Genomic DNA, 27,942 nt, shown 5'->3' on the forward strand with positions numbered 1-27,942 from the left:
CTGGGGATGCAGTCGCCATGGCAACGGGCGGGTGTTCCCTGGCGGAGCCAAAAACCAGCTGTTCCCGCTGCTGAGCCCCATCTCCATCCCGCAGCGGAGCCCCAGCTGCATACTGGTCTGCCCCGTCCGCAGGCCAGTGCACCCCAGTGCCCGCCAGCAGCAGGTTCTGGGGGTCCGGCGGGGCTGACATGCTGCCTGCAAGGCGGCCGCTGGTCTCCGGCTCTCAGGCTGCAGCGGGAGCCACCGAAAAAGCTGCGGTGGCCGCAGAGGGCTGGACGGTGCTGCGGCCGTGCTGGAGTCTGGCCGGCTGCGGGGACTCGGAGCCGCTGCTGCTGCTGTTGCTGTATCTCCACTAGCGCTTATTACGCAGGTGAAAATGGCTTGTTAGTTGGAGCCTTCCAGCCCTTGCGTCACCCTGTGGCTGGCATATCACAGGGCAGGAATCTGCCAGCCTGGCTGCTGCTCTCCCCCATTTAACTGCTTCAGCAGGGTAGGCATCAGCTTGTGTGTATAAGGGAAGAAATGCCCCTTCCAGTCAGGCACACGCCTCCCTCTCCTCTCCTGCCGCCCCCCACGCAGCGCGCATCCCCCTCCTCTGCATCCCCTCCCCTCTGGAGGATCCCACAGCGCGCCGCAGCCGGGCACTATGCACGCCACTGGTTCCTCCTGCACCTCCAGGCTTGACGGAGAGGAGAAAGACAGCCCCCAGCGAAGCGCATCCTAAAAGCTCCCCATTCCTCCCCCTCTCTGCTAGCCCCCTAACCCAGCGAAAGAAGCCACACTCTGCTCCGCAGCACTTGGGTTTGTTTATCCAGTTGGCTCCTTTCTGTTCGCAGCCATGCCAGAGAGATGATCACAGCTTATTGCATCTAAATGACACTTGTCAAAATAAACTCACAGCAGGTGTCTGTGTGCCTTTTTTTTTTCTTTCTTTCTTTCCTGTTTTTTTGGTGTGCCATTGTTATTTGCTTGCTCACTGTCTCATGGAGGTAATGCATGCTTACAAAGGCGATGTGAACTGCCAGGGATCCTTGCTGTTAGTGAGAGCAGAGGTGGCATGAGATACAGCAAAGGTGAAAGTACAGGCAGGATCTGTGACACTTCTCAGGTGCACTGGCAACCAGTACCCTTGCCATCCTTTTAGATGAGGAAACAGAGTCAGGTGGTATGGGATCATTCCCGCATTACACAGAGCTCTGACACTGACAGGTCGAAGTGAGGAATCTACTGTCTTGCAGAAGGACCTTTCTTTTGTGATGTGACAAGTCAAGCTACAAAGTAGAGAGCAATTTCCCCAGCTGGAAGACTTTACCCTCATTTGGCTCTTTGCCTTTTGCAGCAAAAGATCTCCAGCTGTGATCTTTTGATCACAGCACCCCTGGGCATGGCTCGGACACTCTAGCTCCAGCACGCTTGGCTTTGAAAACTTAACATGTTCCTACTCTCTCCAGGCAAGTGGAGAGGAAATTCAGGGTAAGCCCTTAATGCAAGATGAAAAGCCTCAGAAGTAGCTTCCAGCATTTCCATGTGTGTTATCTTCTCATGGAATCACCACCCTTATCCTTGCTCCAGTCCAGGCTCAATTTCTGGGAGCCATCCTGCTGCTGCTGAAGTCCATGCTGTTCAGTCCCAGCTCCCCACAGCCCTTCAAAGATGGGCTTCTCAGCACGGTGGGGTGCACCAGGGACAGGGGGTGTCCTTTTAGAGGTCTGCAGTCAAAGGTGCCAGTGTGATCAACATGCTCAAGATTCACCAAATCACACTGGAAGTGAAGTGACTGCTGTGAATTCAGATAAACTCTGCTGTTTCAAGCTCTAAGTAGTAAGGGTGATTTTAAAGAATAAGACATTATCCTGGCTGGGGTTGCATGGTACAGTTCTATTGTGGAGATACTGTAGGCTAAGACCAGCAAGATTTGGCTTTAAAAAGAAAAATCACATGACTGTTTCTATATTGTCATGAAAAAACACTTCAGAAGTAGCTATAAACCAAGTGTACAGTCTTCTGTCTGCCCTGTAAGCTCTGCTGTCTTGCGGGACAGCTTCTGCAAACATGATTCATGACATACCATCATCTACTGCACTTTTAAACACAAGGTCCCATGGACTCTTGAGGCTCTGCCTGCCCTGACAGCTACGCTTGAAAACCTATGGTATAGGTTGGTGAGTTAGTACTTGAGGCAGGTCTCAACAGATAGTATGGACTTCACCAACAATAACTTCCTTCTTGTTTTGAGCTTCCTAGTATGATTAATTACTGAAAAACAATGACCTAAACCCCACTTCTCCCTTTTCTATGCTTCACACCCCATTTCAAGATCAACATTACTATATAGGTCATCTTACTTTCAGGGCAACATATGCTTTAACACAGCATGCAAGACCAATCTGGGCTAGAACAAGAAAACTGCTCCAAATGACTTGGCTGAAATATGGCTATACAGAGGGTAAAGACTATCAGGGCATCTCCTATTTAGCTGCTTTGTTAAAACAATTACAGAGTTAAGTGTCACACAACAAAGTCTATCAAATTCAGCTTTACTTGTGAGTTACTTCTAGATAATCCATACTCCAAAGACACCTGAGATAGAAAATGTATCAGCTTCCATTTTTTTATTGAGGGTGGCACTATGGAAAAAGCTCCTGAACCATGCAGCTCCGCTGAACCCCTCTTTGTGAATTCTGACTCTCCTGTAACTCCTACATAAAGCATTTATTAATTAAGCATTATCCATGTTCTTCATGGAACAATGGTGAAAACATGCCTCTCCAGTGTGCTCAACCTGCCTTATATACACAGGCTCACTGGATTTTCTTTATTTGTTTACATCAAGGTAGGATGGCATTTGCTGCAGTTCAGTCGCATACGATTTTAGTCATCATCAGTTTTTGCCAAATCCCACACCTAAAGCTCACTTTATGAGCACTGGAGATGAATTTACCTAACCCATGTTCTCCCCTACGAGATATACCAAGTCATACCTAGGAATGATGCATTTCTACAGACCTAAAAGGTTACCATGCTCTGAGGGCTACTGGCACGAACTCAGACAGACTTATTATAGTAGAAGACTTAGAGGGAACAGTGTGGACTGCGTGCTCTGCTTATTGAAGAGAAATGAGGACAAGCAGAGGTAAGTATATAAATAAAGCAAAAAAAAGTGGGTTTTGCTTCAGGGATCCCAATTGTAGCGCAACCCAGTGCTTTATTTCATCAGTTCCTGTACAGTCCCCAGGTGACCTGGAACAGTCTCATGCAATACAATCAGCCCCGCTCATCACCATGTAATATCAGGTGGGAAACTAGAGGTCTGATTTCAAAATTTGGATACAAATACTGGGCCTCTACTGACCATCACAGGTGTGGTATATATGTTTCTGATAGCAAAGCTCTGGTTTGCCTGGATGAATGAAAAAAAAAAAAATTAATAGCACCAATACTCAGAAAGCTTGATCGATCCATTTTGCATGCTTGTACAGAAAACTTTGCACTTGGCACAACATGGCCTTTCATGTATAAGGTTAAGTCACTAGAGATTTGACAGGCTTTTTTAAGATCCCCACAGGAAGATCAGGCTGGATGAAGATTTAATCAAATGTGTGCTTAAGAGAGGTGTGAGTTTAGTACCCGGCGCAAAGGCACAAAGATGATTTCTTTCTGTTTTCAATGAATTTACAAAAACTCCCAGTAGTTTGTATTATATTGTGTTGAAAACTGACTTGCGCAGGGCTCATCTATCTCTGCTCATTGGTATTTAATTCTCTCACTCTTCCCTTTGGAAATTATAAGTCTTTGAATGCATGAAGTCTGAAAACTTATATACACAAATTGCTTCTCTTTCCATTATAGCCCTTTGTGTTCTGGGGCTGATGTATGCTGCTGGGCCAAAGTGACTTTGAACCTTGAGGGGAATTGTGGTCTCAGATGTAACATTACCAGCAAAAAGCATAGGACCTGGAAGGGTATATCAACTGATTCAGCAATAGAAAAAATCATCTCCTCTTCCTTGAGCATTTTTGAGGTTTTATAATAAATGAAATGCAATAGGAAAAAGAAAAGCAAAAAAAGAAAAGAAGCTTCTGACATAAATAGGAAAATGAATATAAGTAACCTTCCCCCACCCCACAGAAAACACTACGGCACTGTAGCAGCTACAGTCTGGTTTTCAGTTCACCACATCTGCACTGCAGATCACCCGGTTTCCACATGTCTCACATCTTCTCCCCCAAAACAGGCAAACCTCTGGGAGTGTATGACAGCACTGGCCTGGTCAGCATGCATGAATTTCCTTCCACAGCATGCAATCAGAACTCGTTCGGACACAGAAAGGTGGAAACCCCTGGAGTGATGCTGTGGGGTAAATCAGGCACATGCCTGCCCTAAAAAGCATGGAGAGCTATTGGGACTCTAATGGACTTGCTGGGGAGCTATGCAAGTGCACAGAGCACTCTGTGCTTAAATACTGCTGAAGTAATGCAAGGGAATGAGAGTTCATAGAAAGCCAGCTGCGTAGGGTGTGCTCTCCTTTGTAATGAACAGCTGCAGAGATGAGACAGGTACTCAGTCCAAAACTACAGCTCTGAAAATGATCTCCTGGAAAGGACCACCTCTTACCACATGCTGTAAAATGGGGAGACTGAGTTCCACTGGGGTGCCTAGTAAGGGCAATTTCAAAAATACCAGAGTTCAAATAGTAGCATTTTTACTGCATATTGTGCAATTTAACCTTCCTTCACTTTCAAAGCTCCAGCCATTCTTTAGTGGACAGTTCAATGCTCTGAGGTCTGCCTGGCTATAGCTGTACCACAGCAGCATATAAAGTCCCTGCCTAGCCCTTTAATTCGTACATCATGCAAAAGCTTTCAGCATCTCTAGCCCTCCAGTTGTAATGAAATGTGATTAAAGGTGGTGCCTTCCCTGGGTAAGCCTGACTGACTGCTCTGTCCTTCATCCCCTCCACATCAACAGCCGCTCTAGAAGCAGTGAGGATTACCTCTGTTTCTCTGCAAAGGGAGTTTTACAAGGAAATCCAGTGACAGGGGCTTAAACAGTGAAACTGTTGACCACGTCAGCAGGCAAAGCCATGGTATGTCTGTGTATCAGATGTCAGAGAGGAGAATACCCACCAGGCCTCTAACTAACACTGTCTGTTTCCCCCTTCTTCCCTGCTTCAATACCTTTGTAGAGAAGGACAGCCGAGCAGAGCAGACAGGTGAGTAGGTGGGAGCTCTGCACATGCAAGATACATTCAGTAGTGGCCTAGTTTCAGCAGTACTTGGTAGCTGAATTGCCATCCAAGTGCTATGTCCAAAAGGCTCTGCACTCACCTCTAGAATCTATGTCTACTGAAATGACTCCCTATCCTGGAGGACACTGGACCAGGAGTCTGAACCTGAACCCATGATCTTAGCTGGTGGTATTATTTGCAAGTACATCCTCCATGCGGCAGCAGGATCTCTGTGTGCTACTGCAAGTGTTGTTCACAAGCATCTTCAGAACAGTAATCTTTTTCTCTTTTTACAGTGCTCATCCTGGGAGCCCAGCCCAGAGTTATTAAAAGAAGAAGCATTAGAATTTGTCCTGTCAGAGATTCCCAGCTGCATGGAACAGGACTTCCTTCTTTAAGCCCTGGCAGAGCAGTTTCAGAGGCCAGTCATCACTGAGAAAAATGTTCTGACTGACACCAATGGGTCTGCTGCTATTTAATTTCACTGTTAATGATCCAGCTGAAAAGAAAGTATCAGACAAGACAGTCTATGTGAGCCCTGAACAGATCATACAGTGGCCAGAAGTTTATATGGGCAATGGTTCTGATACTGGTAAAACAGCAAAGGCAAACCAAAAAATAACTATAATAAAAATATCCGCAAATTTGCTTTTGGGAGAAGCAGAAGAAAGCGAGATAAAGGTCTAGCCAGAATCTTTTCCATCATAGGATAGTTAGGTTGGTACCCAAAAGGTACAGCCAGCTGCCAGAGAAGCAGAAACAGGTTTTCTATGAACTCTCATTCCCTTGCATTACTTCAGCAGTATTTAAGCACAGAGTGCTCTGTGCGCTTGCATAGCTCCCCAGGAAGTCCATTAGAGGTTAGCATCTGAGTTCTCTGATTTATGCTGATACAGTACATGCATTTATCAGACTGTCAATTATGTACCATTTGCACATCTCTGGAAACTTATAGATGCTGAAGATTACAGCTTGCATGCTGAAAGAAACAGAAATGGGCTGACGAACTTTCATTTAGCATTTGGCATGGCACAGAGGTTATTGAACAATCAGCCTATGTGGAGAAAAGACCTGCAATCACTTCTAAAACACACAAGAGATTACACCTTTTAGTGTAACTGAGAGGAACATCCACCTTCCTTAAGATCCAGAACTCCTGCAATATGCAAATATTGGCAAAACTACAGTGAAAGTGAACACATTTGTGATACACACAATGCTTTGCACCCAGAGATGCCTCTAAGCAATTGTCACCTGGAGGTAATCAGCAATGCTTCAATTTTTGCTATGAGGTTGCTATGAGGATATCTACTTGCATGCCGCTGGCTCATCTAAAGATACAGTGCTAATAGGTAACCTGAGAGGTCAAGTTTAATGTAAAAGGTCTGAGGCCAGGTAAGTCTGCATATGATAAAACTGAACATTGCAATAGCTGCCTCAGTGTAACCTTGATAGCTGGGACTTATATTCCCCTAACGAGCAACATACTTGCCTTTTCCATTTTTTATAGCACAGACCTAATTTTCTTGCTTTGTATACAAATGAGAACCAAAATCATCTTTACAGCAGTCACTGGGGCCAATCCATAAATCAAATTAGGCTCATAACTCCCCATTTCTAATTATTCATTTAAATATTTCTTAGGAGAATAAGTTATCTGAGCAAGAGGCTGTTGCCTGTTGCCCAGTCAACCCTGAGCACAGCTACTCTCTCAAAACAGACAACAAATAACAGATGTGTCTAGTTGCCCTTTTGAGCTGGCTCTACCTGCCTAAATACTGGGTGTTATACTATGAATAGTTCAGCTATAATACTGAATGTCACCCTTTGCCATTAGGTGCCCACACACTTCATCTATGATATAAGAACTGCAATGCTTTGCAGTGCAAAGTTAAACATAACTCTCAGGTGTTTGGCTGCTAGAAGAGACCCACAGATGGCGGAGACAGGCAGGGTTTGCATTTTGCCTGTGTGAAGCCAAGCTAGAATTGTTCTGAGACCTTTAAACTATTTTTTATTAAATTCATGAAATTAAACTCCAGCTAACAGAAATGCTGTAGAACCAGGCTCTATTTTATATTTGTAATTAGTCCCATTGACTTCAAAGAACTATTTTTTGTATAATATTTGCAGGGTTGGGATTTGTTTTTGCATTTAATTGATATATCATTTAGCACTTGATATCAACTCTTCAAAGGGAACATTATTGCTTTACATTTCAAAATCACTTTGTAGTGCATTCTGTATATCGCATTATTCAAATTGGAGAGAACAACCTGCAAATTCTTACCAGCTCTGCTCATCTGTGGCTTTATTTTGTGAATTAAATGTCTGCAATGAACACAAGCCTACATTCCCCAAACTCTAGCTGATGTCAGTGCTGAAAAAGCAAAACCAGGCAGGATTAATCCCTGATATAAATAACCCCTAAAATCATCATTTTTATTCGCTGCATTTTGCAGTAGAGTGGCTAGATAAGTAAATAAGGCTGATTACTTGTTTTTATAGCTTGTGGCATGTCTTTCTCTTAATGTAACCTAAAACTTCTGCAAAAATCAAAACCTGAACTGAATACAGGGCTCTGCTGGTTTTCCGGGAACAGCCCCATTGTACAAAGTAATCTGCCAAAAAAAAGGCAACATCAGATCCGGGGCCCTCTGCTGGAAAGTGAAGAAAAACGCTGTTCCTCAAAGTTCCTCAAAACGCTGAGATGAATTGCTGCATTGTACAGCTCATAATATACATCAACATATAACTTTTGCCCATCAACATTATCTTTATGAAAACAGAACTACAGGTTACAACTCATACCAGTAACAACAAAGTGGGTTTTCCCACTCAAGCAACGTTACAGCCAAGGTTTCCCAGAGTAAGGCATACAGGAATCTGCCCTTGTTGTGCCTAAGAAGAAAAAAACCGTCCCATTCATTGTAAATTCCTTATCTGAATTCTTATCAACTCATTACAGCTGAACGTGGTGGAGAAATAGATAAGAAAACAGAAGTAGATTAGAGCCAATGAAAGATGCTCTAAGAGGAAATGAGCTCTTGCCCTTTTTACAGCTTGGGGGGGTTATGAGGAAAAATTCAAGCAAGTGGAACTGAGTTGAGTATTTTCTGTGCTTTACACTTGGATATCTTATCAACCCTTCCTAACGATCGGCCTGCCTTCAAGTGGTGGAAAGACCATATGTTCATGTAACGCTATCAGCTACCCCCGGGCAGGAAGAGCTTTGTGAGCTGTGTAGGACCTCAATCAACAAAGCAAACTGGAGATAGGTGCTGGGGTGGGTAACCGGGCTCCCAGGACAACATGAGAAAGGCTAATTCCAAATGGAAGGAGGATTGTGATGCCAATAGAAAGCATCTGAGGTTAGCAATGTCTCCGTTCAGCTGCTAGTAGAACAGGCTTCACAAGACCGTTCTGGACAAAATTAACGTGGAAGTGAGGATTGATTACTTCCTCCCTGTCACATACACAATTTTTGCCACACTCCTAAGGTGGCTTCTGAAAAAGGGAGGAATCTTGGCAAGTCTGACTCTCCAGCTAGCGGTGAGACATCAAAATGAGCTAAACACATAGTAAGTGACCATGACTCAATATGGAGTTGAAAACCTAGAAAACGTGATAAGGCTGCTTGAGGTTTACCTTGTGGGAAAAAGGAGGAATAATTTGTGATTCTGTTTCTTTCTGACTTCTCAGAACTTTCTTAGCATCTCCTACTTGCAGCAGTACTAAGCTACTAGGTTAATTGCCTTTGTGTTCATTAATGGTGGATACATGTGTTTGTTTCCTGTATCTTTAAATGTTCGCTATTTTAGGTAAGTTTTGAAAGAGTTCTGGTTAACATGATAACTTCTATGAAAGTTAAATGTTTTAAATGACACTATTTCAAAATAGTGGTTTGGATTCAGGATTTGCATTTCTATCTTCCAGCTGAAGCAGTTCAGCAGAATGAATAGGAGATAATTCCTGATTCTGAACCTGTATTTTTAATGGTGAAAGTATTGCCGAAAGGGTTTTGTCCAGCTCTAGTATTCTCAGTATTGAAAGTTACATCAAGTGAGTTCATGAAAAAGAAATGTGAGAACTTCAAGTCTTTTTTACTTCAATTATTCATCCATCGGTCTTGGACACTGCCCAAAATGTCCATGCTTTTAGAAATTTGATTGTGTATTAAGAAAAAAGGGCTGCTTGACATCTGTTGTGTAAGTGGGCATGGTCAGATACTAAATGCTCCCAGTGCATATTTATTTACTCAAGGAATCAAATGTCAAGGGGGCAGATTAAAAGATCTCTGAGGACAATGAAATGACATACTGATATGCGTGGGAACAAGTCTTAAAATGTAAAGAATCAAAACTTTAGTTTGAAGTAAAATCAGAAAACTCATTCAGAGAGCTTAATTTCCCAAATAAGTCTGCTTTTACTATGGCTTATTTTCCATTAAAACAGACAATCAGTGAAGTTAGAATTTGTATCTTCCTCCTGTTAGATGTCTGTTCTAGTTCACTAAAAACACTACTGTGAAGCCATTACCTGTTGGTGTAATAATGACACTCTCTAAAACATGCATTGTGCCTAGTGCCACAGTGATACACTACAAAGGATCCAGTCTATTATTTCAAAGATGCACTAAAGCTAAGCACCAATGCCTGCTGTAAGAGGAAAATGTTCTGACCTGTTTTTCCATCCTACTGTATCTTCCACGTTCCAGTCTGCATACCATCACCTTCACCACTGATCTGGAAAACAATGTTCCAGCAGCTCTGAACAGAAAACCCACTGCTGTCTGTCATCTAGATGACAGAAGTCCCTCCTGTGTGCCTGAGGAAGAGGAGAGGGGATTGTTGAGCATTTCCAACATCATCTTTCCCCGAAGTGAAACACAAGATTAGATGGCAGCTTAATATTAAAAAAAAAAAAAAGAAAGAAAAGAAAAAAAAAGAAAAAAAAGGCATTTTCAGAGAGATGTGGTAAGCTGTTTGATAAAACTGAAATTAGAAGCTAATTTTGTAGTCTGTGCTGGACAATCCTTGTACCTGAGGTCTGATCTTTTAGATACTGACTTCCATGGTTATTGCCTTAGTTAATGTGAACTTCCTGAAGCCACGTGCTCTCAGAACGTGAGGTTCTTTCATGACATTTTGAACCATGTAGCTGGAAATGTTGGTCTGGAAGCTCCTCTTTGAAATCTATACCTCCCTGCAGGCTTGTGTCTAGGATGCAGAGGTGAGCAGGTAGGAGCCTGCAGCCCAACAACCATGACTTTAAGTCACTATTTCCTCCTTTTCAGCAATTTCAGAGAAGCCATCTTCCAGTGTATCCTGCCTTTGTCAGTGGGTTCCAGGGTTTGAACCTTCAATGCCCTGCAACATGACTCACGATGCAGACAGGCCAATTAAGATTGCCTTGTTCATTACACTGGCCACCACAGGGCACATCTTGAAAGTACCTGGATTACTGCTTTATTCAGTCCTATTTTAGGCAACCCAAATGATGAGTCACCCATGAGTTCCTTTGAGTAAATATTACATAACCACTTCACTCTCAAGAAGTTTCCCAAGAAAGTACTTCTCCCTCTGCCCTTCAAATATTTATGTTCTCAAATCTACCTTCATCTTATAATACAGAATTGCTAAAAATACACAAATATAAGGGACTTTCTGGCTTGCCAGACACAGTTCTTTTCCATTTCAGGGAAGAAAACCAAATCAACTGTTCACTGTCATTTTAAAATAAGGTAGAGTGTTCTGTCCCTCGCATTTCTACTGGAAAGCTGTTCCAAAAGTTCACTCTTCTTAGGGCTAGACAAATTCTGCTAATTTCCAGCCTAAATTTATTCATGGCCAGTTTACAGCCATTTGTTCTTGTGCCAACAGTGTACTTTAGCTTAAACAACTTTTCCCCCTCCCTGGTGTTTTCTTTGCTGATGTATTCATAGCTTCCCAAAAGTCACTCCCTGTTTTCGTTTTGCTGCAGGTTTTAAATTTTGTGCAATTTGTTCTGGTTTCATTATTAACAGTCCTTCTGAAACTAGCTGCAGTGTTGTAGACATGCTTTTACTATGGTTAAATCAAAAGAGACTTCATGACATACATCTGTATATGCAGATCAAATTGAACATGCCCATTTCTGTTTCAATATCCCACCATAATTTCATTTTCCTGTTGCTGTTCACTTAACCTCTGCTTTTCTATGTACCCACTAACATTTTTACTTCCCATTGAGAATAGGAATACGAGGAGGAGGAAGGGCAGAGCGATTCCCAGAGGTATCAGTTTACAAAAGAGAGGTCATTTTTTAAAACTAATTTCCAGATTCCATTTCCTAGTTGCTCTTTTTTTCCCCCAGTTGGTGTCTGCATCCTGCTCCAGAGCTGGATCAATTGTGCCTTTAAGTGCTCTTTTAGATAACAGAAATTCATTCAAGAAGAGTAGCTCTAATACAGATTTTTTTCAGCCTAGCAAAACTCGCTAACTTTTGTCACTGTGCACTATCACAGCCATTCCAAAGCACACTACCACCCATTAGAACTGTAACTCTGGTTTGTTGTGTGCCTCAGACAACTGCCCACACTTGCCAAGCAGCGTCTTCAAAAACTTTTCCAGGGTGCATCAAGGAAAACAAACTCTATGGCTCATGTACCCAGGAGCTAATTAAAAATCCTCCCCATTTTGCCAGGTGCTGAGCATTAAGACAAGACATGGGCAAACTGTCCCACACTCCCATTAGTCAAAAAGGGTTGTAAAGTCTGGTCAGCCAGGAGCTATGCTACTAAGAGTATTAGCTAATCCAATGGTTTGGCTATAAAAACTGAAGACAGGTTATAAAAACTGAAGGGAAAGGAAATAAAGTAAGATTTATAAAAAGCCATAATGAGTCAAGCCGAAGTATTGCACAGGATCCTGTCTCTGACAGGGTCCAGTTGCAGCTGATTTGAGAATGTGCACCAGGAAACCAGGAGTGACAATCCTCTGCTCTCCTTCCCCAACATATCCTTGCAGATTTCCTGCAATCTTTGCTGAAACATTTCCCAAGCCAGATACTGAAACTGCATCCTTCTGTTTAACAGCCTTTGATAGAGGTATATCCATAAATTTGTCTAATCTCATTTTTAACTCATTTATGCTTTCAGCTTCCATGGCATCCTGTAGCAATGAGTTCCACAATTTGATTATATGCTGCTTGAAGAAATAGTTCCTTTTGTTTGTTCTGAACCTGCCTGACAATTTCATGATATGCTTGTATAGTAAGAAATAACGGCTATTGTTCTCTATTTACATCTTCATGCCACTTATGTGGCATACTTTATATTTTTTAATGTAAAAAAAATATATATATATATTATGTACATCTGCGATTTAGTCATCTGCCTTCCAAGGGGAGCACTTCTATGTAGGCTCTCCTCACATGGAGATTATTCCATACTGCTGGTCATGTTAAGTACTCTTCCCTGAGCATTCTCTAGGAATATTTTTTTTTAAATTTCAGAAGGAGGAACTGTGAAGAGGCCAGGCTGTTTGTATGATGTAAGTAAGGTATGAGTACACTGGCGATTTACTGCTGCAGTGATGCTTTACTGTCTTCCCCTTCAGTGCTTTCTAACTTTCCATCTGCTTTTTTCACTGCTCCCAAACATGGAACTGATATTTTCATTTAATTATCCAAAATGACTCTGAGATCTTTTTTCCTGAGATGTGACAGCTAATTTAGAGCTCACTGGTGCATATCTGTAGTCATGGCCGTTTCTCCTCACATGCAGCGGTTGGTAGTTATCGCCATGGAGTTTCATCTACTGTTTCACCATCCAGTTGCTCAAATTTTATGAGGTCCCTTTTGCAACTCTTTGCAGACAGCTTTCATTTTTACTACCCTGACTAATTCCATATCATTTATAATCCTTGTCACATCACTGTTCTCTGTTTTCCACATCATTTGTGAGTATGACAAGCAGCACATTTCCAGCACGTCCCTCCTGAACATTACCAGGAGGATCTATCCATTGAACACTATGCCCCCCGTGCCTCCTTTCCCCACTCTTCTGCCCCTCAGCTCACAAAGGCTCGCCCCCATTCCCCTCCCTCATGGCCAGCTTGCTAATTCTTCTCACAGCACTAAATCTGTGTCCAGCACTTTGCTGCAACAGAGAGAATTTTAGCTATTTGTGTCCTCTGGTTTTGGAGACACTGCCCTTTAGGGATCATGACGGAATCAGGCTGCTTCAGACCCTGACTTTCCAGCAGTGGAAATACCCCTCTGGATACACCTCAGCCATTGCTCCTGCATAGTAAGGAATGGCATGTCATGGCTGGACTGCACACTGTGTAGAGAGACCATACTGCACATGTACAGCAAATGTGGCTACACATCACATGAGCACTAAATCCAGGCATGCATGAAGCAGCTCCATGTCTGCTAAGCTGACCCTCACTGCATTCACCTTTTCTCTGGTGGCACGGTGAGTGACCAAACTCCTTTTGCACAAAAGGGTGAAGATCACCTCTCACTGATTCTGCCTAGTCATAATTTGGTCCTGTGGGAGAGGCTGGAGCATAGGGTTTGCAACTTTGCAGGCACGTCCCAACAGCTGGAGAGGCTGCCTGTATTTGATACAACTGTCTTAACAGAAGTTTGGCCCATCTCCTCCTCTTCCCGTGAAACAGTAGGCAGAGGGGCAACAGGATCTAACCCACATAACCCTCTTTTGAGTCCAGCTGCAACCCCAGAAGACTAGAAACTAAGAACAGTATGTAAACTAATGCTAAAAGAAGCTAAAAGTTGCTTTCTGCCTGGCTTCCACCCAACTTGGACCTCTGGTATCTCCTTTGGTGACTGAAAGTCTAGAGGCATTAGAAAGGGACGGAAAGAAGAAATTGGTTTTGCCAAGAGTACTGCCAGTGCCAAACCTCACTGCAGTCAGTGAGTAGTGAATGTTTTAACCATTGATCCAGAATTTAGGAGCATATTGCACACTGTTTGCTGCTTCCCCATCCACACATCACCAGTTTCTGATTTGTCACACCATAATCTCAAAAATAATCCTCAAAGACGTGTCATCCAGGCAGATTAATTTTGCCATATCTTTAAGTGGAACTGATCAAGACACTGTGGACTGCATTTCATGTTTCCCCTCACAGGATGTATCTGGATATGAAAATCAGCATGGCCATTCCTTCCCCTGCAGTAGAAGCAGCATTTGTCTGCATAGTCCTGTACTCTCTGTAACTGATTTGATTGAGGCAGCGCTGCATTATACTTTCAGTAGTACTGTCAAAACAGTAAGCTGAGATTTCTTTGATTTATTGGAAAGCCAGTTTGATTATAAGATCCTGTACAGGTGTTACCACTCTGCCAGTGACAGCCTCCTCACTTAAATTCCCTCTATCCATTACATTTTCCACTTCTGTTAAAAAAGCAATCAAATCTGCCTGGCAAGAGAGAATCAGTCCAACCTGATGCTAGTTCAGTATGCAGAGTTTCATTATCATCGCCAAATTTAACATCTTTCTCATCCTTTCCTCTGTATTTTGTTCGGTATTTCCCTGGAAATGTGAGCTAGTTTTGGAAGAGGAAAGCTGCTGCTTGAGCCTGTCTTTATTACCTCTGTGGCAGCACAGTCCAAGATCTGTCACACTGAGAGAAGCTGCTGGGGTGTTGGGTGGGCTTTTTAATGCATCCTTTGTGGTTGACCAGTACCAAAGCCAAGTAGCAGTAACAAATTAATTAACCTCTGTCCTCTGCTTTTGTGGTCTTGAGGCTCAGAGCTTGCCTTCCAAACATACCAAGGCAGTCTTTAAGGTTTTATTTACTACATGCTACTACCATTACAGTACAGTATCATACACTTCCTCTGTGGCTTTATTAATTGATGTCATGAGTCAGTGAACATTTTAACATCCCATTATTTCTAAATATCTGAGTATTTCTAAAGTCAGGCTTGATGCAAAATTTAGTGCAAGTCTGGCCCTGAACTAGCATTTCAGCCTTCTTCATGGTTTTCCTAATTGTTTTCAAACATCTTAATTGATCACAAACTGCAGCATAAAAATTGGGAAGACATTATTTGCCAGCATGGCTTTGAATTTTTTTAAGCACACACGCCATGACAGTAAATTCAGTGTATTGAGCTGTGAACAGGAGAGTATTAGGCCTCAAGCACAACTATTTATCATACGTATCTTTTTCCCAAAAATTTACAGAGCTGGGATACAAACAACTACTCACATACATTTCCCAGGAAATTATCTTATCTTCATAGCCAATTTAATCTAACTAGCTAAGTTCTTTTTTGTATTTCTCTAGATTCCTCTTTTCCTTCTATCCTTGTTTTCCATTAAATATTTTCTCTTTTCTTCCTTCAACATATAAACTGCAGACAAAGCAATAAGATCTTGCCTATTTTTCTTGAGTTTTCTCCTCTTACTGTGATTCCCCCCAGAATCTCCCCCTGTTCTGTTCTCCCTCTGTTTATTGTCTCAAAACCATGACTGTTCTCCACCACTCTGCTATAATGCTCTTACCCATATTTTTAACCCTTTGTGCTCCCTTCACCTTCTCTGCCTTTGTAGAACCTATTGTGCTGCGTAATTCCCCAGAGGTGTAGTGAAAGAGGGCTCTCATCGTCTAGAGGGCATATATGGACTACAGAAGTAAATATTCGTCAGTCTGAAGCAGTTCTCTGCAGGCATTGGAAATGCATGAACATAACCCTCATAACCAGAGAAACAGAAACTTCGCCACCTTTGCCTCAGAAAACAGACAACATAAGCATTATCTAGAAAGCTGATTAGATCCTGAAGTACAGAACTGGTTCGTTAAAAAAGCTGCTGATTAGCATGTCTTTCCATGTTTTACTCATCTGTTGGAATTTGGTCTGTGGGAAGCACAACCAAGAAAGAAGTCTCATCAGCTGTCTTCATTACGTCTGCTCTCCCTCTGAATTCCAGAAGGCACTTTTTCTGCTCCCATGCATATGTTGCTGTAGTTAGCAAACCAGCCTTTGCTACTGTTGCTGTAGTGGGCTTTCTATAAGGACTTTAGTTTAGTGACAGAAATAATCTGAATCACAACCGGCCCATGATATGGTCAAGAATACGATGCTGTACTACCATCAACATTCTGGGGAGCCACATTCCCTCTTTTCTGCAAGAAGCAAAGCATCTGATGCTATCATGGTTTGTTTCCTCCCCTAACAGAAATTCTTTCAGTTGTATGGCTTGCAATTCTCTGAGACCCACACCCAAGATTTACCTTGCTCTGGGAAATAATGTTGACTGACACTAGACCACGTGGCCCTTATGTGTGGTTTTTGCTTTTTCAGTGGGCTTTTTTCTTTGTTTTGCTTTTTGTTGGGGTAGGGGGGTGGTGCTTTACTTCCTGTTCTATTTCCAGTTGCATTTAAAAGAGCAAGGAGATCCAGCTCCAAGTGCGACTCTTACGGATGATCACAGAGGTGGTAAAATGAATGTGTACATGAAATTTTCAACATCAGATGTCACAGAACTAACAGAAGCATCAGAGAAAGACACATTCCTCACTCCAAAAATGAAACAATAGAATGTCCTGAGCCCTAATACCTAGTTTCTATATTACATTCAGAAAGACTGGTGTATTATACTGCTAAAATAATTTTCCAGCAATGTGACTGCAGCCTTTCAGCTGCATTTTTGAAACCATAATTTCCCTCTCAGAGCAACTGAAGCCAGTTGTCAGGAGTGTTGATACTCAGGGGCTCCACATGCTTGGCATGTCTATTGACAGAGTCATTCAACATTTCAGATGGACTCAAGTCACTTGGGCTTCTCGAAATTCTCCTTTGCTTTGGCAATATCAGTATCTCAACCTGTCAGAGCGCAGTCACTTCCATAACAGAAACTCATACGTAATGTTCTTGCCCTAGAACATTTTTACCTATGGCAATACAAGAAGAATTAAAGACACATTTTTTCTGCATCTTTTCAAAATAAATACATGAATTGTTCTTTACTTCTTTTAAAAAAATTAACTGTAATACAAGGAGCCTTAAATCCTTCTTTGAAAAGCAGAAATGTTTTATAGTAATTAAGTTGATAATTTCTTAGTCTTCCTTTGCACAAAATATAACAATGTTTAGCAGCCTTTAGGATGTTTCATTAACTTATTTATTCAGAATATTAACTTGGAATGTTAACTTTAGTCCTTTAGACTGTGTTATAACATTTTTACAGTGGACACCTAGTAACAGCTAAATATGATTCCCTGTTAGATGATTTAAAAAATGGCTTTATGTTTTGGAAGGTTTTGATACATTAACCTGTTCAAAACTATATATTAGGGGGTTTCTGCTCTATGACAGTAATAAGTCAAGAGCATATTCATTCCATTTCTGCTATTAACCTTCAGTTCAGGAATTGGAACAAGAAATTTATTCCTTATGCAACATAAAGAAATATAAACTTGTACAAATAGTTCAGAGACACGACGGAAGCTCCTGACATAGTCAGGTGAGCCTTTGACACTTCCAAGTTCTTGCTCTCCTACAGCAAAATCTAAAAGGTAATGTAGCATCGAAGTGCCATTGAGCATAACACTATTTTCTCTTGAACTCACTAACCTTCTCTTCTCATTGGATTAACATTTGCCATTAGTCCTTGGTTTTGGAATTTCCATTACTTTTAAAAACAGGTTATATACACACTACACAGGGAAGGTTTGGAAAAAGTCCATTCTACCTTGGAGAAAAGGAGTGAATTAGGTGACTTCTCCAGGTGCTTACTAGTCTTGTTTCTGCAATTCAGGGAAAAAAAGTTTGATGAAAAAAAAGAAAGGCAAGAGAAAAAAAAACCAAAACTTTTTAAGGTTTCCTTAAGGTGATTATGTAAGAAGTCCATTACATGTTCAAAGCAATGTTTTGATACATAAGTCTTACAGCATTATTTTTCCATGAATTATGTTACCAGATCTCTTCATCAAAAGATACAAACAGCCCAAGGAAGACTTGCTAGTATCAGATCTAGGATGCTTTTCTCGTTATATCTCTCAAATGGGGATGATAGGGCTTGGCTCTTTTTCAGCCACACAGACAGACCAATTAAGGTATCATTTCATCCTGGAAAGCTGACTGTACTTGTTCCAGTCCAGCAGGTTTTCAATTTCCATTGTGCCTCAGAGACAGAGAGATGTGCTAGTCACCATGGAAAAAGGCAAGAAAAGCAAAGCAGGTGAAATTTCCTCACTGTGTTTCACTGTTGCTTTCAAGTGCAAGTCTTTTGCCCCAGATATCAGACAAAATGTTCCAATGCTACTTCTGTGGTGCTTTTTGAGGTTCATGTTTCATAGAGGCCTCTGATAACTGACATTACAGGGACTGCAACATATGCTCAAGAAGTTTATTGAATATTTTTATTTGCTCCTCCCTACCACTTTGTAACTAGTGGTCTTGATCTCAGTGTAACTAGGCTCTGAGAAAAGATGATTCATGATGATGCTTCACTAGACTGAAATGATTCTTCCACGTCTACTCTGGTGGTTGGGTTTAATGCCCTGTGTGTAGAATAAAGCCAACAGCAGACAAGAATATGACTATAAAACAGTTCTGGCCTTCAGCCAGCACAAAAGTAGCATCATTCCATAGGATTCAGCGGAGCTACAGGAGCACACAGAGACTGCAGACTACAGCCAAAATTACTTTCCTTGTGACTTCATGAGCCTGTAAGGACATCACATCCCATAGAAGATTTACTTTGTTTAGTGGAGCTTGCTCAGGCCCTTGATGCATAGAGAGAAAAGAAAGAGATGGAGACAAAAAAAAGGGATTTTTTTCAAAGTACTAGTAGAAGCAGAGTCTGTTCTCTAACAAAAATTGGAAGTATTCACCACTAAAACAAGAAGCATATTCAGATTCCTGTATCTGCAGATCCTCTTCAGAAAGCATGAAGAATTTGATCCTCCTCTTGGAGAAATTATTTACTTTACCATGCATAAGCATTGAAAAATATAGATTATAAACTTCCAAGAGCTTAATGGGTTGGGTATTACCAATAGATTACAAGGAGGGATAAAACTGAAATTAATAAAAAGCAAATCTTGCAACTTCTTTTTCAAGATTTTCCATGAAAATACCAGGATGAAGTTTCACAGGTGCCGATTTCTAACCTAACCCGGATCCCATCGAGAATGGTACAGAATAATTCAGTATTGACACAACACTACCCCCACTAATGCTGGCAACACAGTAGATGCATGTTACAATACACTGTTCAACTTAAAACTTCAGTGGCTGGATATGGTGGCACCTTTCCCTGTCAGACTCAACAGCCCTCTGCTATCAACTGCAATTTTTCATAGCTATCCATATACCACTATTCAGTTCAGCCTCAACCTTCCTTTGATCAGTGAGGATCTGTTAGCAGTGTATGATCAGGCTTCATTCCCAGCCCATGGCTAAGTGTGTTGCCTCATTCTCCGGACTGAAAGCATATTAAATGAACACATCATTACAGGAGCTGTTTTATCAGTGCTGCATATAAAAAAAAAAAAAAAAAACCAAAAAACCAACCTTCTCTGTCTTATTCTCTGTGTTCATCTACTTGATAAATCCTTAGATCATCCTGGTTAATTTAACTGGGGCACTACAGTGCCCCAGTTAAATTAACTCAGACTGAAGTAGTTTGCTGTGGATGATCCTATATCCCTTTCCTGAGTCAAATCATTTGAAGATGAGGTTTTCTTATCGTTTAGTTGTAGCCCATATAGCCCCAGCTTATCAGCTTGACTTTAGCTGTATTGAAGTGCATATTGCTGGTCTGTCACCATTTAATTAGGCGATTCAAATAATTTTGTAGGTGTAACTTCATAACTTACTACTCAACAAGCCTGTGCCATCTGCAGATTTAATTGGCAGAGACCTATGTTACCATTTGGATGGCCAATAAAGTGATTACATATCATTAAAAAGATTTTCCCCCATTTTGAGATCTGCTTTTAAGCCAATTTCTAATCCATTTAGTATGTGCCCTGCAAATTCTATTTTATACTACATTGCTTATTTTCATATATTTCAGGCCATTTTGTGTGCGTGGCTTTTTTCCCTTGCAGTGTATTTATAGTAACATTCCTTTGTAGGCACCTAGCTGATTGTTTCTGAGCAGTTGCCTGCTTTCACTGACATTTCCTACTTTCAAGTTACTCTCCCTGTCAAAATTTGTCAAAAATTGCTGTAAGCTCTGGGACAGTGACCCTAGCAAAAAATTGGCATATAACCATTACTGCATAGTGCTATTTTTTGTTTGCATAAAGCCAGCGTGCCAAGATCATGAGTCACTAGGCAACAGCTAATTTATAGATCAATGCTGAGCTCATTTTTGTCTGTTAGCATGACATCCGGTCCAAAGCTGGCTGAAGAAGTTACTGCAGTAATAAAAAATTCTGTAAGTAATGTCTCCTATTGTTTTTAGAAGCACTAATGACATTTTACTGGTTTGGTTTGAGTCTTTTTATCTCTTTACAAGAGACTTTCAGCAGCTATCCCCATGACAGTCATATAAGGTATCAGTCTTCCTTCCCACATGTTATTGACAGATAGGTAAGAAGCAGCTTGCCCTGTTCCACAGTGAATTTCATGTAGTCACCCAGTGCCCATCTGAGTTCACTCCCCAGTTTTTTATGGCCTGTCATCCAAAGCAATGAGAAAATACTGCATACATACTCATCTATATCTTTCTGTTCAGTTTACTTACTCATGTATCTTACCTGATACTTAAAGCCAGCTAAAGTGCTTTCAGTTTTATTAATGCTAAAGCATAAAGCACCTAGTTTCTAAAATGTATTCCCTCTTAAACATTTACACAAGGTCTATTATGACTGCTTCTTGCCACTTCATCTGACTTTCATCTAAACATGCCGTGATTTGCAGAGATGATACCAGAAGCACTTAAGATTAATAAATGCTACCATGGAAGTCAGAAATATTCCAGTGATAACAAAGCAGATGCAGACAACAAGCTGCACATAAATTACACACAGTAATTTTTTAAGGATGGAGACCCTTCAACAAAGAAATACAATGACAACTGTTTAGCAATGCCAGTGAAACCAAATCATCTACTAGACTATAAAAATACCAAGATCAGTAGAAAGCAGAGGCAGAAACACCAGCTATGATGCACAGTGATCCATGAGAATCTGATGAACATTAGTTTCAGAAGTTTCTACGGCATTCAGCAAAACGGCAAGGACAATTCCAAAAGTAAATCATACAGCATGCAAAGCACCATCAGCACTTGAACAGTTGCTTTAACTACGCTATGAAATGATTGCAAATTATACTAAAAGGCTTTAGCAGAATTAGAGCAGAATGTGCCACAGCAGAAGGTGAAAGATAACACTGGGAATGATTAATTCAGTCTCAAATAGGTTTGAAAATCCTTTACACTAAAAGAGAAACTTGGCAACTGCTGCCAGACATTTTTTAAATACTGTACATGCAAATATACATTTTAATGGCTTTATAAACCAACACAAGATTATCTAGCAGTAACATTAGCTAGCTCTTAATGAGCTGAGTTCATGACTAATATCGTAATGCTGCCCTGCATGTTTGCTGCAGTTTAAGAGATTAGGAATATTACGCACACAGATTTTAGGCTGCCAGAGTTGGTCACTCTGAGAGATATCAATCACCCAGAAAGGACCAAAAGTGTGGTACAGTAATGCTGATTTTTTACAATAATGCCCTTCTGGTAAGAGAGGAGTGCTTTCCAGTCGAACAGAAAACCCTATGCCCAAACTAGATCATTTGACTTTCCTCATGGCCAATGAGTCAGTCAGTCAGTCTGTTAGATGCTCAGAAACAAAAGCAGTGGCATTTTGCTACTGATAGTTCCAACGAATAACTGAATTTGGATGCAATGTCCAGTTTTAATACTTATTGATTCAATTACTGTTCAAAAAATATTAAACAGATCACAAAAGGGTATCAGCTTGCATAGCTGCCTAAACTAATTTACTGAGAAGGTTGCTGCTAAGGTTCTTTGTCAATGAAAAAGGAAAAAGAAGGACTGATCTACTAAACCAGACCCTCTTTCTTGCAGGATCTGGTATAAAGAGAACAGAAACACGCCCCTTAAGCAAAAATGCATAAAAATTTCTCTGGAGAAGGCTCAGAGTATATGATTGCTTTGGTTTTTTTCCTTGAATTAGAAAGTGTGCACAGTTTTCAGAGAACTAATATGCCTTTTTTAATTTCAAATTGTTCCATTATGTACTTGATATAATATGCAAATTCAGGAAGGCATATTTGGACTTATACATTTACCTTGTTACAAACATCTCCTAAAAAAAGCAGTGGGGTTTTTGGTGGTTCTTTTTGGTTTTGGGGTGGTTCTTTTTTTTGTCTTTGGGTAAGTGAAATGTAGTATCTATGCGTATGGACGTCTAAAACCAAGCCAGAACATCTTTTACAGAATAGAAATAAACGGAAGGTGTCTGCTTTATGTGGACTTGGAGTGACATCTGGTGACATGAGAAAGCAGCGCAAGTAATGAGGAACAGACAGGTTGACGTGCCTTGGTAGAACTGCAGAAGCTGCTTAAGCACTTCTCTCTCCATTAAAAAAGTTAAGAAACATTAATACAAAAACTTTAACAGATATTTTTTCTATTTTCAATAAAAATAACCTCGTTACTCACAAATCAGACACCTTTGATGACCTTTGTTTCAGTGGGGATCCAATTTTCTGCTGAGCAATCCTACCATTGGAAAACATTCATTGCATAAAAAAAAAATTAATAGTGATTTATTCATAATTGTTATTAAACTGTAAAACTAATCCACTGCAAATAGCTCAGTGAACATGGTCTTTTTGGTTTAAGAATGGCCTATTTTATCTCACATTTCTAATTTATTTAAGTTAGGCCACAATAAGCCTCTCTGCTGCAGTTTGGCAGAGTTCACATTGCCCCCTGAAGATAAAACTGCTGCGCAGACGTGACACCCTCCCTGATCGAGGGGACACACAACCCAGAACCAAATGCTCTAACTCTCTTTTTTTGACGTTTCACAAACCCGCTTATCAGCAACACTCTACCACCCCACACACTACCCAAGAGGAAAAGTAATTTGCAGCCTAAATTAATCACCAGCAGTGGCTCAGGTGCCCAGCAAATGGATGGGGAAGGTCTCCAGTGTGTTGCTGCCAGACCGCCGGCCTAGCAGAGCTGAGGGGCGCCAGAGCCCAGTTTCTACAGGCCCGTTTCACCAGGCCCAGCCGCGCCGAGCCCGCCGGGCCGCGCCACCCGCCCCCGCCCCTCAGCCGCCCCTCACTGAAGTGACGGCCACGCCCGCAGCCGCTGCCCCACCAGAGCCCTGTCGTCCCACCCCCCGCCCCCTTCGATTGGCTGCTGCTCTGCCCCACCTGCCCCGTGAGAGGTCACCGCCTCACGCATTTGTCCCTGGTTGGCTCTGAGCCTGTCGGTGGGCGGAGCGAGGCGGTCTTCCCCGCCGCGGCCGTGGTGTAGCTCATGCTTTAGTAAGACACTGTGGTGATCTGAACATTTCAAAATCGGGGGAAACATGTTGGTAGTTAAGATGTAGAAATGAGGATCTCTGAAGAGAGTACCTGCAGAGTAGTTTACTTCTAAGGTAAAATTCCCTGCTTTGTCTCTGTTTCTTGTGAAGTGCTTTGCAGAAATATTTGTATGTAGAAACAAATCAGCTTGTTTTAGAAATTTGATCAAAATCGATTTTGTAGTTTTGACTCGGTCTGGCATTTTTGTAGACAATGGATATCTGTGAGCAGAATTGGTCAGTTAGCTAAGATGGTGAAAGTTTTGTCTATTATGAGCTGGTTAGAACTTTAAAATGGGATCCCACTTCAGTTTAAGACACCTTCATTAGGTGTCTACAGGTAGCTGTGTACATACGCATTTCATTTCTTGGCTCTCATTGCAGTCAGTGGAAATCAAGGATAGGATTCAGCTGCACGGATACAGCTATCCAATGACATTTTACTTGCCTCAGGTTATCTAAGGCATCGCACGTATCTAGGAGGATGTACAGAAAACTGCACCACACTGGGACAACAGCTGCAGCATACTTTAAGGTCTCTGAAATTGCAACAGATAGTCTGCATCCCATCCTTAGTCAGTATAGTCAAGGGAACCTATGGAATAAGTCAATAAAGTGTAATGTAAACATCTCCTGTATGGTCATCTGAATGACTTTCCAAGATCCTTTGGCTATATTGGTTAAATCTCTTGACTAATATGAGGGCTTAGGGAAGAGGCACACGTGGGTACCTATTGCTTTGTGTCTTAATCTCAAACTGAATCTCACCGTTAACGGAATTCCATGTAAACTTTTTTTTTTCCTAGCCAAAAGCTTTTATTACTGTATTTACTTGATACAACCATTCCAGAAGTGGAAAACTACACGACTGATAAAGCGCATCATCTATCCTCATACATATATATATGTATATAGATAGAGTTATGGATTTCTAGGTTTTAATTTTAATTAAAATTAGCATCGTTGAAAACTATTCTGTTTTAAACTGAAGGTGCATTCTGAGGTGTGATACAAAGCACTCTTGTAATACTTTGCAAATGTACTTTGCAAGCAGAAGAAAGCTACTTAACTGCTGTATGCTGAACATGGCCAAAACTGCAAACACATTTTATGCAGAGGAAGTTTTAAAAGACATAACTGATGTTAAGCAGCTATCTCTAATTGACTGTAACGGCAGTAAGACATTCTACTGCATAATGTATTTTTTACAGCATGGACATAAAGAGAATAATAGTTGTATTTCGTTTCCAGTACATATGTAATGGATTGTCTTAGAGAACATTGATCAAGAGGGACTAAAAACAACAGCACTGGAGGTGTTTTTCTCAGGTTATCCCAGAATTGTTGGCATGAAATATTTCCCAAATAGAACTACTCTCATTCCTGTTGAATGAGGTATTCAAAAGATTTTAGACCAAGGGTACTGCCTCTTGCTCAGAGGGTTGTGGATTGCTGAATGCTGTGTAGTGGTAAGTTAACTATGAGTTTTCTTTCTAGCCAACTTTACACAATTTCCAGTCCCTTACAATGGTGAGTATATTCTTCCACAAACACTCCTTTTGTCTGTTCAAGGAAGAAGGCACTATTCAAAGTCAGGATCTGGCATTTCTTTACTTAAGTATCCAAAAATCCCATTTTAGATATGGATCAAATTACATCTGTCACTTATTACAGATTTTTGTAATTTGGAACCTGTTGTTGGATTTTTTCCTCTCTCATTGGAAACAGTATTTTTAAACCCAGAATAATTACATTGAAACCTTTTCCAGGAAACTGGTTAGAAAGAAGGCATAATCATTTATCATGAACCTTGTACTAGCTACTACTTTGTTGGCTTAATTGAAAAGCTTCCTAAATCAGCAGTATTCTGTACAGAGGGTTTGGTCTCAAATTGTTTGGAACTATCTAACAATTTTCTGTGCAGTTAATGGCATCTTGACAAAAAAGAGTTTGTTGTTCAGTGCTGCTGAGAAAATAGAAAATAGATGGTCTACAAGAATGTGTAAATTTGCAAAAGCTTTATCATTATTGCAATGAAATTTCCAGGACTGAAAATCTGAAATCCCTAACAAAGCTGAATCTACTTTAGTTGAATAATAACCTGATCAAGAATATAGAGGTGCCGTCTGGTGTCCTTATGATTTCTTTTCTCTTTTTTGCTTAATGTATGGTATTTTAATAGTGTGGTATATAAATGTGTCTAAAAAGTAGGGCTCACTTTTAGAATTATTAAATAACAGAAAGGAAAACTTCAATTTCTAAGAATTAAGGCTGAGACGTTATTTGGAATGGATTAGCTGTCAAGGTTTTCTGCATATGCAGAATTAAGTAAATCACTTATTTTCAAAGAGTTCTGAGATTCTTGATGAAAAAAGAGATGTTTACAGTTTTCTTACAACTGCAGGTTTTTGCCTGTGCTTTGATATTATGTAAAAGACTTGCCATGTAATTGTTATTATAGTGTTTGGAATTTTTATTTGTTTATAACTTGGAGAGATTGACTGCTGTTCAGGAGAAGCTTTATGTTGGCTTTTTCTTATGCTGTCATATATCAAATTGGCTCCTGTGACCAATTAGTTTCTCCCTGTGCTAACCTTTGTGTTAGGGGTTAGCCCAGAGCCAGTGAGAGCCCTGTAATTAGCAATTTGGCATGTAAAGGGAGAAGAAATATGTAAATGTCCATTTCTAGCAAAAGACCGTGTAGCTTTCTGAATTACTTGACTCTTTATGCCCTAGCAGGGAGACTAGTTGCTGCAGTTCACTCCCTTTTCCCTTGGGAGAGTACTTGAAAAAAAGGCACAGGGAGATACTGATACCAAGATAAGAAGTAGTTAGAGCAGAATGAGATGCTCATAGGGATGAATGAGACCAAATCATTGTGAACCTTCAAAGCTATAAAAAAGAGGAGAAAGAAATTGAAACTGGGCATAATGATAGGAAAGACAGAAATTACAGCTGACAAAGTACAAGTGTAAAGGCAGTATAGTGTTTCCAGAAATGATTATTTATTAGCAAGGACACTACGCACACTGGCGGTATCTCACTGCAAAGAACTGCAGTGTCATCATGGAGAGAGATGATTGACATCAGTGACTTAGTTCTCATGATATCCCAAGGCCAAGACATGGGCTGCAGCCAAAAGCTAATGAGTACTCATGACATGAGGCATGATCTGTTAGGTTTCTCATGCACAGCTGTGAAACTAAGGCTGGGATACTAAGTTTATTTTCATTGCAGTATCATTTACAGAGGCTTTCCAAGCTAATTTGCTTTTGGCAAAATGCATTCTCTCTTTCCATGTCAAAAGAAAGCTATAGTTTACCACAGAGGCCAACATTGTTTAGACTCCAGTCAAATTTGGTTTTACATGTGAATGATCTGCCTCTTAGCCTACAGGCTCTTCAGCATTTGCAGTGCTATATTAGATTAAAACTGTATTGTTTAAAACATTCACAGGGCTTACATACTCTGCAGAATTTGCAAGAGGTCAACCTCAATGGGAACTTAGTAGAAAAAATAGGGGGATGGTATCGGTCTGGCATTTCTAGCGTGACTATTCTGATTACTACCAAGGATTTATGTACATGGTTTAATCTTTCATTCTAATAAAGATTTCCTAACATCTTGCATGGTTCAGAGTCATATCCAATATCCACAGCCCTGGTCATCCCAAAGTCTGTGTCAAAACTCCCTAGGGCTCATTTTTGTTTACTCCAAACTCCTTCCCATTGATGTAGTCATGTCAAAGAAGACAGAAAATAGATATCAGTAGGATTTCTGCATATATTTAATTTTCACTGCCTTTAGTATAAAGGGCTTTTAGATTAAATCTAAATCAAACCTCTTCAGTTATAAAAGGAAATGTAAACAATGACTGCATTTCTAAGCAGATACTACAGAATCTATTATTTTTTCTTATTTATCTTTACCTGTAATAAAAAGATCTTCCAACTGCTATCCCTACACTTTCAGTGGAAATAGAAAATAATACATTACATATGTCACTGTTTGTGGTAATTATTCTTCAGAATAGTCAACAGCCAAGTTTCAAGGACACTTGATGTGTTGCAGGGGATCCATTTCCAGTTTCAGTTCTGCCAGTTTCATACTTATTTGAACCTGGTGTCTCAAGCCTTAGGTGGGTGCTTTGACCAACAAGCTCTTAAATG

General features: G+C 40.8%; 2 protein-coding genes across 2 annotated transcripts in view; one reads left to right on the forward strand and one right to left on the reverse strand.

The window, feature by feature from the left end:
- The window catches only part of RTN1 (reticulon 1), a 147,143-nt gene extending 119,975 nt beyond the window's left edge, over positions 1–27,168 (reverse strand). The window contains exon 1 of the mRNA XM_080394486.1: positions 1–27,168. Within this exon, the coding sequence (XP_080250612.1) occupies positions 1–190 (190 nt within the window). The 5' untranslated portion in view covers positions 191–27,168.
- The window catches only part of LRRC9 (leucine rich repeat containing 9), a gene marked incomplete at its 5' end in the record, with an annotated part of 32,605 nt that continues 25,246 nt past the window's right edge, over positions 20,584–27,942 (forward strand). The window contains 3 exon segments of the mRNA XM_080396352.1: positions 20,584–20,637; positions 25,752–25,859; positions 25,863–25,902. Coding sequence (XP_080252478.1) covers positions 20,584–20,637; positions 25,752–25,859; positions 25,863–25,902 — 202 coding nt within the window.

Source organism: Falco punctatus (assembly GCF_963210335.1).
Source record: "Falco punctatus genome assembly, chromosome: 7".
Lineage (NCBI taxonomy): Eukaryota > Metazoa > Chordata > Aves > Falconiformes > Falconidae > Falco > Falco punctatus.